Here is a 14789-nt window from a genome sequence, read left to right as displayed (position 1 = left end):
ACTCTATGTGAGGCCTTTCTGGGCATCGAGCCCCACTTTGGTTTATGGAATAAAATCTTCTTTGTGAAACGCTATAACTGTAGTAATGGTTCCTTCGACATTGGTGGAGTTGGGTTTGTTGTCCGCAAAGAAGTGAACTACTTCAACTTCCCAATGCGAGAATCTGTTCAAGGATGGATGTTGAAGTGGTTCTAAATCAAAGATTCACCAGTAGATGAAATGCGTCTGCCAAGATTTATCGATGTTCCTAAAGCCATGCCCAAAAGATCTTGGAAGAATATCTTGTCACCCGAAGAAAAGCCGGCAGTCGACAAGTTGTTCGATAGAGTTCTTCGAATCAAAGTGACTAATGGTCAAACCATGATGGGTACTGAGATAGCAGCCGTTTTCTTAAAACGTAGAGTCCAACCAGTCATGTCTAGAGCTCAACCGATGTGGTTATATTCGGGCCCCATGGACGAAACCAGAGTGAATGTCGCTGAATTGTCAGAGAAAGAATTATTAGATGAAGTTAGGCGCCTAACTCATTTCAGCTAGGAGGATTCAATCCCTCTTCTGTCTCCCCAAATGCCATTCGATTCCGATCATCCGCCGAGCAAGGTAACTTTTCTTACAATAACCGATGAATTTGAGATGCATCCCTTTTTTCCCTTTTCTTCTTTATCAAGACCTTTATTTTCTTCGACAGGTTTTATCAGCTCCTGAACATCTCCCGAATATATCGAGTGACAATCTCGAACACAGAGATTCTTCCATCCCTGTAGAGTCCCGTACTGAGGAAAAAACAGACTTCGAAGATGAATACAATGAACCTCCAAATCCTAAAGCTATTTCTATAGACCTTAGATCTTTTGCTGATGATGTAGGATAACGTTGCATAGAAAACAAAAATTTTCCTACCGCGAACACGCAATCCAAGCCAAGATGCAATCTAGAAGACGGTAGCAACGAGGGGGTATCGAGTCTCACCCTTGAAGAGATTCCAAAGCCTACAAGATGAGGCTCTTGTTGCTGCGGTAGACGATCACTTGCCGCTTGCAAAAGCGCGTAGAAGATCTTGATCACGATCGGTTCCGGCGCCACGAACGGGCAGCACCTCCGTACTCGGTCACACGTTCGGTTGTTGATGAAGACGACGTCCACCTCCCCGTTCCAGCGGGCAGCGGAAGTAATAGCTCCTCTTGAATCCGACAGCACGACGGCGTGGTGTCGGTGGCGGTGAAGAAGTCCGGCGGAGCTTCGCTAAGCTACGCGGGCAATATGGAGGAGAGGGGGCGGCTAGGGTTTGGGAGGGGTGGCCGGCCACTCTATGGGGGGCGGCCAGCTTGTGGTCTTGGGGTGGTCGGCCCCCTCCCTTGGCCCCTCATTATATAGGTGGATCCCCAAGTGTTGGTGTCCAAGTCTTCGAATAAGACCCGAACCAAAAACCTTCCATAAGAGGGGAAACCTAGCCCAACTAGGACTCCCACCAAAAGGTGGGATTTCCACCTCCCATATGGGGGTGGTCGGCCCCTATGGAGGAGTCCACTTGGGACTCCTCCCCATCTAGGGCTGGCCGGCCATGGAGGTGGAGTCCCATGTGGACTCCACCTTCCTTGGTGGTTTCTTCCGGACTTTTCTAGAACCTTCTAGAACCTTCCATAGAACCTTCCGCGACATTTTATTTCACATAAAATGACATCCTATATATGAATCTTATTCTCCCACCATTCCTAACTCCTCGTGATGTCCGGATCTCATCCGGGACTCCGAACAAATATTCGAACTCCATTCCATATTCAAGTACTACCATTTCAACATCCAACTTTAAGTGTGTCACCCTACGGTTCGAGAACTATGCGGACATGGTTGAGTACTCACTCCGACCAATAACCAATAGCGGGATCTGGAGATCCATAATGGCTCCCACATATTCAACGATGACTTTAGTGATCGAATGAACCATTCACATATATTACCAATTCCCTTTGTCTCGCGATATTTTACTTGTCCGAGGTTTGATCTTCGGTATCACTCTATACCTTGTTCAACCTCGTCTCCTGACAAGTACTCTTTACTCGTACCGTGGTATGTGGTCTCTTATGAACTCATTCATATGCTTGCAAGACATTAGACGACATTCCACCGAGAGGGCCCAGAGTATATCTATCCGTCATCGGGATGGACAAATCCAACTGTTGACCCATATGCCTCAACTCATACTTTCCGGATACTTAATCCCACCTTTATAGCCACCCATTTACGCAGTGGTGTTTGGTGTAATCAAAGTACCTTTCCGGTATAAGTGATTTACATGATCTCATGGTCATAAGGACTAGGTAACTATGTATCAAAAGCTTATAGCAAATAACTTAATGACGAGATCTTATGCTACGCTTAATTGGGTGTGTCCATTACATCATTCACACAATGACATAACCTTGTTATTAATAACATCCAATGTTCATGATTATGAAACTAATCATCCATTAATCAACAAGCTAGTTTAAGAGGCATACTAGGGACTTCTTGTTTGTCTACATATCACACATGTACTAATGTTTCGGTTAATACAATTCTAGCATGATATATAAACATTTATCATAAACATAAAGATATAAATAATAACCACTTTATTATTGCCTCTAGGGCATATCTCCTTCGCCTCCCACTTGCACTAGAGTCAATAATCTAGTTTACATTTGTAAAGATATAACACCTTGGCCTTCCGGTGCTTTATCATGTTTTGCTCACGGGAGAGGTTTTAGTCAACAGATCTGACATGCTCAGAACCGTATGTATTTTGTAATTCATTTGCGTCTCAACGCGTCACTCATTTCCAAATGAGTCGGCATTTAATATGTTTGGTCTTCTGGTGGAACCTTAATTCCGCGGTCTGAAATATGTCACTAACATTGTCACACACAATATAGCTTCAAAGTTCGACTCTGTTAACTACACCAAGTTCTCAAAGAACCTCTTGACTTAACATCCTTTGTCATTGTCAAAACAATGACATACTCGCCTTCTTTTGTAGAATCCGTCACAATATTTAGAACTCTTCTAAATCTAGCATAGACTACTTCTAGCTCATTGTGCTACCTTTTAAACAATACTTAGTCTAATTTGAAATTGAAATTATATTTTATATGTGACAAAACCAATATCGGTGTAACACCTTACATGATTTGTTTGTCATTTCTTCATACAAATATATATATATATCCTTAGTTCTTCTAAAGTACTCAAGGATATTCTTACCGTTGTCCAATGATCATCATATGAATCATTCGGTATATGCTCATAACACTTTATAGCACATGATATCTGATTATGTACATATTATTCGTGATCTAAAATCACTCATGTGTTTTTACTCATCGAGTGTCGTACACACTCAAGTCTTGTTAATCCTTCACATGACAAGAACATTTTCTTAATATTTCTATATTGAACTACTTCAATATCCATTCTATGTACTTTGACTTAAACTTATTATGTGTTTCAATCTATCTTCATAGATCTTGACACTAGATATGTTTCAGTCCATATCCTTTCATTGAAATTAATTTCTCAATGAAACCTTTTAATCAAGTATATAATTACATCATTTATAACCAACTATATGTCACCTACATAAAGTATTATAAATATGTCTTAGCGCTCCCACTTAATTTCTTGCAAATGCAAGCCTCTTCATCGTTTCGATGAAATCAAAAAACTCTTTGACTATTTCATCTGGTGAAGATTCTAACTCCGTGATACTTACTTCATCCAATTGAAGTTCGTATACTTATCTAGTATTCCACGGACCAGCAAAACTCTTGGTTGGATCTTGTATACACCTTTAATACACACTTCTGATAAGTAATGTATTTTGCCATCCTACTAACATATCTCATAAAAGAAATATGTAGTGATTACTAGAATAATCCACATAGACTATAAGCATTGCTACGGAAGATCTAATCTTGTTGTAGTCAACTATTTGAACTTTGTCGTAAACAACTTTTCGACAGGTCAAGCTTCTTCAAGGATATTTCATCCAAGTCCATCAATTTTATAGATCCATTTACTTTCAAAAAGTATTCATCTATCTTGGATTTCATGGCGTATAGCCATTTTAACGGAGTCAGGGCCCATCATAGCTTCTTTGTTTGTAGTTGGTTTATCATTGTTCATAATCAATCCTTTGTCCACAAATCATTTATTTGATCACAAAGTAAACCATACCTACAAGGTTCAATATGTACTTCGATTTCCATGGCTAAAACACTTTGTAGTCATGGGAGCCATGATCGCCGTGGTCGCTCCTAATCAATTTCCGATGCTGCGCTACTCTGATCATTATGCTCAGGTTCATAAACCTTATCAAATTATATTGTCCTCCCACTCAAATACTTCATTAGAAACAATTTCTCGGAAATAAGAAACATTGACAAACACTTTTGTCTTTGTCTCGTGGGAAGAATTCCCAATTAAATTCTCTGGGATAACCAACAAAGACATTCATCCGATTTTGGTTGTAAACTCTTAGACCAAAATTTAAAGAAAGGACTATTAGGGTTTATACCCATGCCATAACTTGTATGGTGTCATTTCATCGGATCATGATGATGCTCTATTCAGTGTAAAAGCGGTAGTCACTAAAGCATAATCCACAAAAATATAATGACATCAATATTTTATCTCATCATTGACCCAACAAGTATTGGATACATCTCTTGGATACTTCTTCATCACTATGATACTCCAAGAAACGTGAGTTGTAGAACAATTTCATAACTCTCTTAGATGTTCGCTAAAACTCGTAATTCAAATATTTCCACCATGATCCAATCATAGATATTTGTCTTTTCTATTACGATGATTTCCACTTCATGCTGAAATTTATTTGAATCCATTCAAATGTTTCAAACTTTTCCTTATTGAATATATCCACATATATACTCAATTCATTGTTTGAAAGTTTTCATGAAGTAGAAGAATCTCCCGCACACAACTATGCTCAGTGAACCACATACATCATTATGTATTTTTTCACTAAGTTTGTTGCCCGTTCAACTCTTGGCCTATGAATGGTATTTTAATCATTCTCTTTAGAAAAGATTTTGCAAGCGCCAAATGATTCAAAAATCAAATGACTCCAAAAATCCATTTGCATGGAGTTCCTTCATGCGTTCCTTTCTAACATGACCTAAATGGCGGTTCCACTAATAAGTGGAATTCAAATCATTTGCCGTATGGCATTTTAGCGTCAGTGTTATGTATGTGTGTTTCACCATTAAGATTTATAATAACTTATCCATCATATATGGAGTAATGTCATAATTTGAACAACTCATTGTTTTCATTTGACCAGAGCAAAATAACAATTATTAAGTTCTTTATTATAAATTCTAAGGGCTAGATAGAATGCCAACGACGGACATAATAACACTTTATTTTGTTCCAGAGGCGTGCATTTCTATCATATTCTTTGTCATCACTTAGGCCATTGTATTCTTGTATTGCGTTGTTTTGTATGACACTTCATACCAACCAATATGGTACAAATACCCAAGAATTTCATTGTGAGACCTAACTAGGAATACAACCATAACATGTATATCATTTATATACACCTGAGCTAGACATTCTAGTCTTTTCTTTCTTTCTCGCCAATAATCTTTTGTAGTTTCTCTTTTAGCTTTCCTCATTATTCGAAAAACACATCAACATCATTAACTTCTAGGTTTGTTGGTCAAATACCAATAACCTTGAGGTTCTTACTTTGAAGTTGATCATCATATGACAAGTGTTCCAGATTTCACTATTAGTAACTTTGTAATATGATGAACAGTTTCACTCATAATTTTATCCATCATATCATGACGACTTTCCGAGACCATGTCTGTACATGCTAGGCTCGTAAAGTTTTAACCTTGGTATTTGCATGTGCAAATCTAGCTTGCACCCGTTTTATGCACACGTAGAATCTATCACACCCGATCATCACGTGATGCTTCAAAACGACGAGTCTTAGTAACGGTGCATATTTAAGGATGGTCACTTCATGGATGTGCGAATATCGTTAGTGCCCCAATAGTTGGAGGATTGTGACGCCTTGCGTCTTCAACCTTCGTACATTCCCATAAAACTTATGAGTTTATGTAGTCTCACCAAACTTTATTCTATCATCTTGCAATAAGATCTTAGATATCACATATATCTCATACCTTGATTATTTCTGAAAACTAAATTTTCAGCTCCTTACTTTTCAAACAGATTTGAACTTCAAGTTTCACGGAGACAAGATAACTTTAGGTACTAATTGAAACCATAGCTCTTTGAATCAACAATGTGAGGTTTACTAAAAGTTTGCAATAGGACTTAATCAATTCTTGATTCTTTAACAATACGGTACCAATCCGTAAAGTTTCTTGTCAGATTTTAACAGGATTTCTATCTCAATTACAAGACTAGCGCATGGTAGAAAACGGATGCCAATACTACAAAATTAATTCAAAATACTACTCAGACTATGTTTATGATAATTAGTTCATGTTTTAATCTAATTACTAATGAACTCCCACTTAATACAACATCCCTCATAGTTGTTAAGTGGTACACGATCCAAATTCACTACACCAAAAACCGATCATCACGTGAGATGATGTAGCTTCAATGGTGAACATCAACATGTTGATCATATCATCCATATGACTCGTGTTCAACCTTTCGGTTTCCGTTGTCCCGAGGCCATGTCTGTACATGCTAGGCTCGTCAAGCAAACCCAAGTATTCCGCGTGTGCAACATGGCTTACACCCGTTGTATGTGAATCGTTGAATCTATCACATCCGATCATCACGAGATGCTTCGAAACGACGAACTGTTACAACGGTGCATACGAGGGAAGAACACTTTATTATCTTGATATTAATGTGAGGGATCATCTTATAATGCTACCGTCGCGATCTAAGCAAAATAAGATGCATAAAAGGATTAACATCACATGCAGTTCATATGTGATATGATATGGCCCTTTTGTCTTTGCGCCTTCGATCTTCATCTCCAAAGCACGGACATGATCTCCATCATCAACGAGCATGATCTCCATCATCGTCGGCGTAGCGTCAAGGTTCATGGCGCCGTCTTCATGGTTGTTCACCTCATGTATCAACTATTACAACTACTTTGAAATACTACTCAACATGAAAATTAAAGACAACCATAAGGCTCCTGCCGGTTGCCACAATACAATAATGATCATCTCATACATATTCATCATCATATTATGGCCATATCACATCACCAAACCCTGCAAAAACAAGTTAGACGTCTCTAATTTGGTTTGCATATTTTACGTGGTTTAGGGTTTTCGAGAGAGATCTAATCTACCTACGAACATGAACCACAACGGTGATACTAATGTTTTCAATAGAAGAGTAAGTTGAATCTTCACTATAGTAGGAGAGACAGACACCCGCAAAGCCTCTTATGCAATACAAGTTGCATGTCGAACGAGGAACAAGTCTCATGAACGCGGTCATGTAAAGTTAGTCCGAGCCGCTTCATCCCACTATGCCACAAAGATGCAAAGTACTCAAACTAAAGATAACAAGAGCATCAACGCCCACAAAACCATTGTGTTCTACTCGTGCAACCATCTATGCATAGACACGGCTCTGATACCACTGTAGGATAACGTTGCATAGAAAACAAAAATTTTCCTACCGCGAACACGCAATCCAAGCCAAGATGCAATCTAGAAGACGGTAGCAACGAGGGGGTATCGAGTCTCACCCTTGAAGAGATTCCAAAGCCTACAAGATGAGGCTCTTGTTGCTGCGGTAGACGATCACTTGCCGCTTGCAAAAGCGCGTAGAAGATCTTGATCACGATCGGTTCCGGCGCCACGAACGGGCAGCACCTCCGTACTTGGTCACACGTTCGGTTGTTGATGAAGACGACGTCCACCTCCCCGTTCCAGCGGGCAGCGGAAGTAATAGCTCCTCTTGAATCCGACAGCACGACGGCGTGGTGTCGGTGGCGGTGAAGAAGTCCGGCGGAGCTTCGCTAAGCTACGCGGGCAATATGGAGGAGAGGGGGCGGCTAGGGTTTGGGAGGGGTGGCCGGCCACTCTATGGGGGGCGGCCAGCTTGTGGTCTTGGGGTGGTCGGCCCCCTCCCTTGGCCCCTCATTATATAGGTGGATCCCCAAGTGTTGGTGTCCAAGTCTTCGAATAAGACCCGAACCAAAAACCTTCCATAAGAGGGGAAACCTAGCCCAACTAGGACTCCCACCAAAAGGTGGGATTTCCACCTCCCATATGGGGGTCGTCGGCCCCCTATGGAGGAGTCCACTTGGGACTCCTCCCCATCTAGGGCTGGCCGGCCATGGAGGTGGAGTCCCATGTGGACTCCACCTTCCTTGGTGGTTTCTTCCGGACTTTTCTAGAACCTTCTAGAACCTTCCATAGAACCTTCCGCGACATTTTATTTCACATAAAATGACATCCTATATATGAATCTTATTCTCCGGACCATTCCGGAACTCCTCGTGATGTCCGGGATCTCATCCGGGACTCCGAACAAATATTCGAACTCCATTCCATATTCAAGTACTACCATTTCAACATCCAACTTTAAGTGTGTCACCCTACGGTTCGAGAACTATGCGGACATGGTTGAGTACTCACTCCGACCAATAACCAATAGCGGGATCTGGAGATCCATAATGGCTCCCACATATTCAACGATGACTTTAGTGATCGAATGAACCATTCACATATATTACCAATTCCCTTTGTCTCGCGATATTTTACTTGTCCGAGGTTTGATCTTCGGTATCACTCTATACCTTGTTCAACCTCGTCTCCTGACAAGTACTCTTTACTCGTACCGTGGTATGTGGTCTCTTATGAACTCATTCATATGCTTGCAAGACATTAGACGACATTCCACCGAGAGGGCCCAGAGTATATCTATCCGTCATCGGGATGGACAAATCCCACTGTTGATCCATATGCCTCAACTCATACTTTCCGGATACTTAATCCCACCTTTATAGCCACCCATTTACGCAGTGGTGTTTGGTGTAATCAAAGTACCTTTCCGGTATAAGTGATTTACATGATCTCATGGTCATAAGGACTAGGTAACTATGTATCAAAAGCTTATAGCAAATAACTTAATGACGAGATCTTATGCTACGCTTAATTGGGTGTGTCCATTACATCATTCACACAATGACATAACCTTGTTATTAATAACATCCAATGTTCATGATTATGAAACTAATCATCCATTAATCAACAAGCTAGTTTAAGAGGCATACTAGGGACTTCTTGTTTGTCTACATATCACACATGTACTAATGTTTCGGTTAATACAATTCTAGCATGATATATAAACATTTATCATAAACATAAAGATATAAATAATAACCACTTTATTATTGCCTCTAGGGCATATCTCCTTCAGATGACATAAGTGATACAGCGGAGTCATCTTTGTTGATGCAGCTCCCATAGAAGGCCAACTTGCAACCTTCAAAAAGACCGTATGGTGGCTTTGCAGACGAGGATGATTTATTTGACCTATAAGTTTCTTTCATTGTTCCAAGAATTTCTTCGCAATCTAGTACTTGTTTTGATTGGTTTATATGCTTTCAGCGATGAGGGCTTCGTTGAGCCTCCTCTGAAGAAGGCTAAAGCAACCTCCAACAAGCCAGCCCCGGCATCCTCGGAAGCTTCGGCTCCAGCGACAACCCCGACAGCCCAACTTTCAACAGCTTCTTCCCTTTCTAAAGGGAAGTCGATTCCCTCGATAGTCGTCGTTGAAGCTTCTCCTCCTCTTTCAGGAAAACCTGTAAGTTTTCTCCATTTTCCTTGATGAAGTCCTGCCTCTTAGCAGCCCCCGAGTTTATGCTCGACTGACAGTAGTATACTGAGTGAATCTAAATAATTCTGCAATAGTTAATTCTCCAATAACATTTGTTGCAACTGAGATCTGATATATCATCTAGTTTTCAGTAAACTTAGAAATAGTCACACTTATTTTTTTAAGTCAGTGAGAGTTTCTTGCTTCCAAAGAAAAGATCACCTACTAGGAGAACCTAATCACGCACACGCAGGTTGCACACATCTCCAGTTCGAATATATTGTCCTTTGCAAGTCGGAAGGAAGGGATCTCGATCCAGCGCAAACCAAGCGACGCTTCCACGTAGGAACAAAATCTGTTCCGGGGAACAATAATTCCAAGAACCAATCTGACACGAGTGCTAAACTCCGAATGAATCCACCTCATCGCCATGGGGGCGTCATCCATGGCGTATGCAGAGTAAGCTGTACCACTACCGCAAGGCTAGGCCTTCTAGAAGAGGACGAACCCATCAATATATAGGCCGGCATGCATGGGTAGATGGAGTAGATCCAATCAATCTGTGAGGTGAAAGAAGACAGATCACTTCAGTCGCCACAATTAGCCATGGATAAGGCATACATTGCCATCCTCTCCTGCGCCTTCCTCTTCCTGGTCCACTACGTTCTCGGCAAGGTCAGCGATGGCAGGCGCGGCAACAAGGGCGCCGTGCAGCTGCCGCCGAGCCCCCCGGCCGTCCCGTTCCTCGGCCACCTCCACCTCTTGGAGAAGCCCATCCACGCCACGATGTGCCGCCTCGCCGCGCGCCTCGGCCCGGTCTTCTCCCTGCGCCTCGGATCCCGCCGCGCCGTCGTCGTGTCCTCGTCCGAGTGCGCCAGGGAGTGCTTCACGGAGCACGACGTGACCTTCGCCAACCGGCCCAAGTTCCCGTCTCAGCTCCTCGTGTCCTTCAACGGCACGGGGCTCATCGCGTCCAGCTATGGCTCGCACTGGCGCAACCTCCGGCGCGTCGCCACCGTGCAGCTGCTCTCCGCGCACCGCGTCGCCTGCATGTCCGGCGTCATCGCCGCCGAGATCCGCGCCATGGCGCGCCGGCTGTTCCATGCCGCCGAGGCGTCCCCCGACGGCGCCGCGCGGGTCCAGCTGAAGCGGAGGCTGTTCGAGCTCTCCCTCAGCGTGCTCATGGAGACAATCGCGCAGACCAAGGCGACCCGCTCGGAGGCCGACGCCGACACGGACATGTCCGTGGAGGCGCAGGAGTTCAAGGAGGTGGTGGACAAGCTCATCCCGCACCTCGGCGCCGCCAACATGTGGGACTACCTGCCCGTCATGCGGTGGTTCGACGTTTTCGGCGTGAGGAACAAGATCCTGCACGCTGTGAGCCGGAGGGACGCGTTCCTGCGGCGGCTGATCGATGCCGAACGCCGGAGGCTGGCCGACGGTGGCAGCGATGGCGATAAGAAGAGCATGATCGCCGTGCTGCTCACTCTGCAGAAGACGGAGCCAAAGGTCTACACCGATACCATGATCACGGCTCTCTGTGCGGTGAGTGCCTCTCTTCCGCTTTCTTATCATCTCGATCCATCTCAAAACCCAGGTTAATTTGCAGCTCTTCTTTGTCGGTTTCTTCAGTGAGGAACACACTTGAGTCAATGGTATCGTTTAAGTCATCGGCATACAGCAACGCGACCATAGTCACGCTTGAGTATTACTCTCCCAAAATCGAGAAATAGAGGCCCGCTAGTCACCTAGATAGTCTCTTGGTTGGATGAATCCGACATGTCATGTCACTAGTCACTGCACAGGCCAAGATATTTGACTGTTGTATTATCTGACAGAACATCGACGTTTTTGTCTTCAACTCCCGAATTCAATAGATTAAAACCCGTGGTCACTATCATCTTCGAATTCATGTCACGTCATCACTAACACTCGTTTTCTCAATGAATTCTCTGCAGAATTTATTTGGGGCCGGGACGGAGACAACGTCAACCACGACAGAGTGGGCGATGTCGCTCCTGCTGAACCACCCGGCGGCGCTGAAGAAGGCCCAGGCCGAGATCGACGCGTCCGTCGGGACCTCCCGCCTGGTGTCGGTCGACGACCTGCCCCGCCTCGCCTACCTGCAGTGCATCGTCAGCGAGACGCTCCGCCTCTACCCGGCGGCGCCGCTGCTGCTGCCGCACGAGTCCTCCGCCGACTGCAAGGTCGGCGGCTACAACGTGCCGGCCGACACAATGCTGATCGTGAACGCGTACGCCATCCACCGGGACCCGGCGGTGTGGGAGCACCCGCTGGTGTTCAAGCCCGAGAGGTTCGAGGACGGCAAGGCTGAGGGGCTGTTCATGATACCGTTCGGGATGGGACGGCGCAGGTGCCCCGGGGAGACGCTGGCGCTGCGGACGATCGGAATGGTCCTGGCAACGCTGGTGCAGTGCTTCGACTGGGAACCGGTGGACGACGTGAAGGTGGACATGACGGAGGGGGGAGGATTCACCATCCCAAAGGCCGTGTCGTTGGAGGCCGTGTGCAGGCCGCGCGCGGTCATGCGCGACGTGCTTCACAACCTCTAATCATCTACCTTGCATCTTGGACTTGTAACTTCGTGCTCGGTAGCATTGTATAAGGGTTGATAGCTTGTTGCGCTGTTAGTAAATATAAATAAATAAACTTCCCATATGTGAGCATAGTCACCCTAACATTTGTAAATTACTCTAGTAAAGTTTTGGCAGAAGCTACTTCTCCACCATAGTTGTTGTCAACCAACGCTTGAAGAGATTTTTTTTTTTTTTGGATGCTTGGCAATATAGGTTTCCTGTATTGGAAATGGAAGAACTATTCATTTGGTTGGCATGGGTAATACAAGGGACATGCTGGAGAGTGCACAATCAAATTTGAAGTCATGGCTTCACATGACCTATTGATTTGGTACTAGCTCGTCGTACTCGTGCCGCCTCACCCTCCGCTCTTCATCTGTTCGCGATGATGACTTCAAGCTTAGCTCATCGTAGTCATGCCCCTTTGATTTTAGGTGTCGCTTTTTCTCTTTGTGCTTGTCTTGTAAGTTGGTAACCCTACACGTGTTGCGTGGGTGTAAGTTGTCGCTCCTGGCTTGTTGAGGGTTTTGTTAATTTAAAGCTGGGCTTTTGTGAGCCTTTTGTCTAAAAAAAAACATAACCTATAGATTTGGCACTCTTTTTTCAGCATAGTTGGTTCACATAATGATAACAAAATGCTAGGAAGGGTGTGGAGTAGGCATACGGTCTGCTCCAAAGTTGTTGGGCTATTGTTTGGCACCCTGCTAGAACATGGAGCGCTGATACTATGTGAGAGGTGATGACTGCTTGTGATCATGCATAACATGACTGTGAAATCTGGGTATGTAGACCAAGATTCGGAAGGGCAGGGCGAGTTGGTTGAGCCATAGGGTCGACCGACGACGTTTCAAGACTTTATCCATGTGCAATCTGTGATCAGACAACTCATAATCAGCTCCAAAACTATTTGGTTCGCCACATGTTGAACCATGTAGGAACCAATGTAGAAATTCCTCCATGGGCCACTTGTCTTATTTTATTTAATTCTAGTTGAACTTTATATTTCATTTGTTTGGGGAACAATGTTGTTTAATTTGTAAACGAATAATATGCGCAACAATTTCATATTATTGAATTTGTAATTGTTGAATAAGGCCAAAAGGTCATGGCTAAATAGCTAAGGTTGACAACAAATACATGGCCGAGGGGTCCAAAAGGGTCATCGTCTTGTGGGCAGCTACCAGCCTAGGAAGAACACGGGCTTGACACGAGCCGGACGGCTATCCACATGGCCAAAAACAGACCAAATCAGACGTTCCATTTGGCTCTTAGCCTTTGAAGATGTGCTTATGCTCTTTAGAGGCTGTGATGCAGTTCTTCGTTTGCAGTTCCACCGATGGTTAGTTCTGTTATGGCATCTCCAGCGGAGCGATCTAAAACACTGATCCTTCGGTCTGTTTTAATCTACTAGGTCGGTTCGCGGATAGATTGCGGGTGGCTTTCCGACCTGTTAGGCCAGTGTGCATAATGACGCGGCCCATTGTGTCTGTATTGGCCATGGCTAGGCTTGGCCAGTTGCCATTGCCATTCAAGTTTGATCATCATATATTTTACCATAAAGTGAAAAGGATTGCTAAATAAATATTGTTCATAAATATAAATAGTTCACAATCATACAACCGCAAAGTTTCAAAAACAATATATTTAAATGAAACATCAAATGAGATTAGGCAGGTTGGTTTCCCATATTAGTCCACACATGCTCAATCATATCAGCTTGAAGGCGGTCATGGGTGATCCGATCCCGCAACGAATTATGCATATGAAGAAGTACTCCCAAGATCTCTTGCATTTTCAATCTTCAGCAGGTTATGTGTGTCTTCACAAAGGTGGACCAAGAATAACCATTGATCTCATAGGAAACCATAGGAGCATTGACTTCTGTAAGCCTATCAAACATTGATGAGCATTGTAGGAAGTTGATATCATTGTTAGATCCTGCCATGCCAAAGAAGAAATGCCATCATGGGACGAAATTGCCTCTAATGTTACCGTGCGCGGTGGCGGACGCACAAAAATACCTCAGGGTGGGCACACACCTCTAATTTCTATTTTTACTGCTCATGTGTGATAAACATTTGCTTAAATAACTAAATATAAAAAATTCTCTAAAATTCAGGGTGGGCCACAGCCCACCCGCCCACCCTTATGCGTACGGCCCTGACCGTGCATCCTTCCGCGTGCCCTTTGAACTGCCCTTGTCAACCAGATGGATAGTCTTCCACTGCCAATGCATGCAATTTATAATGCCTAGTATCCCAGGAAATCTCCTATTTTCGTTGATGGACAAGGGGTGGGCATTGTCTTCAGTGGTAGGCTCTCTCAGATAAATTGTGCCAAAACACCGCA

The 14789-nt window shown here is 43.8% G+C and overlaps 1 protein-coding gene across 1 annotated transcript; it reads left to right on the top strand.

The window, feature by feature from the left end:
* The first annotated feature begins 10376 nt into the window (after window positions 1-10376).
* LOC127292736 (cytochrome P450 81Q32) lies at window positions 10377-12522 on the top strand. Its single transcript, XM_051322188.2, has 2 exons — window positions 10377-11388; window positions 11802-12522. The coding sequence occupies exons 1-2, from the start codon at window positions 10450-10452 to the stop codon at window positions 12414-12416; spliced, it is 1554 nt and encodes a 517-aa protein (XP_051178148.1). The 5' UTR covers window positions 10377-10449; the 3' UTR covers window positions 12417-12522.
* The last annotated feature ends 2267 nt before the right edge of the window (window positions 12523-14789 follow it).

Source organism: Lolium perenne, chromosome 4 (assembly GCF_019359855.2).
Source record: "Lolium perenne isolate Kyuss_39 chromosome 4, Kyuss_2.0, whole genome shotgun sequence".
In the NCBI taxonomy this organism is placed as follows: domain Eukaryota; kingdom Viridiplantae; phylum Streptophyta; class Magnoliopsida; order Poales; family Poaceae; genus Lolium; species Lolium perenne.
Note: the sequence above shows the minus strand (reverse complement) of the source record. Positions and strands in the feature narration are given on the sequence as shown.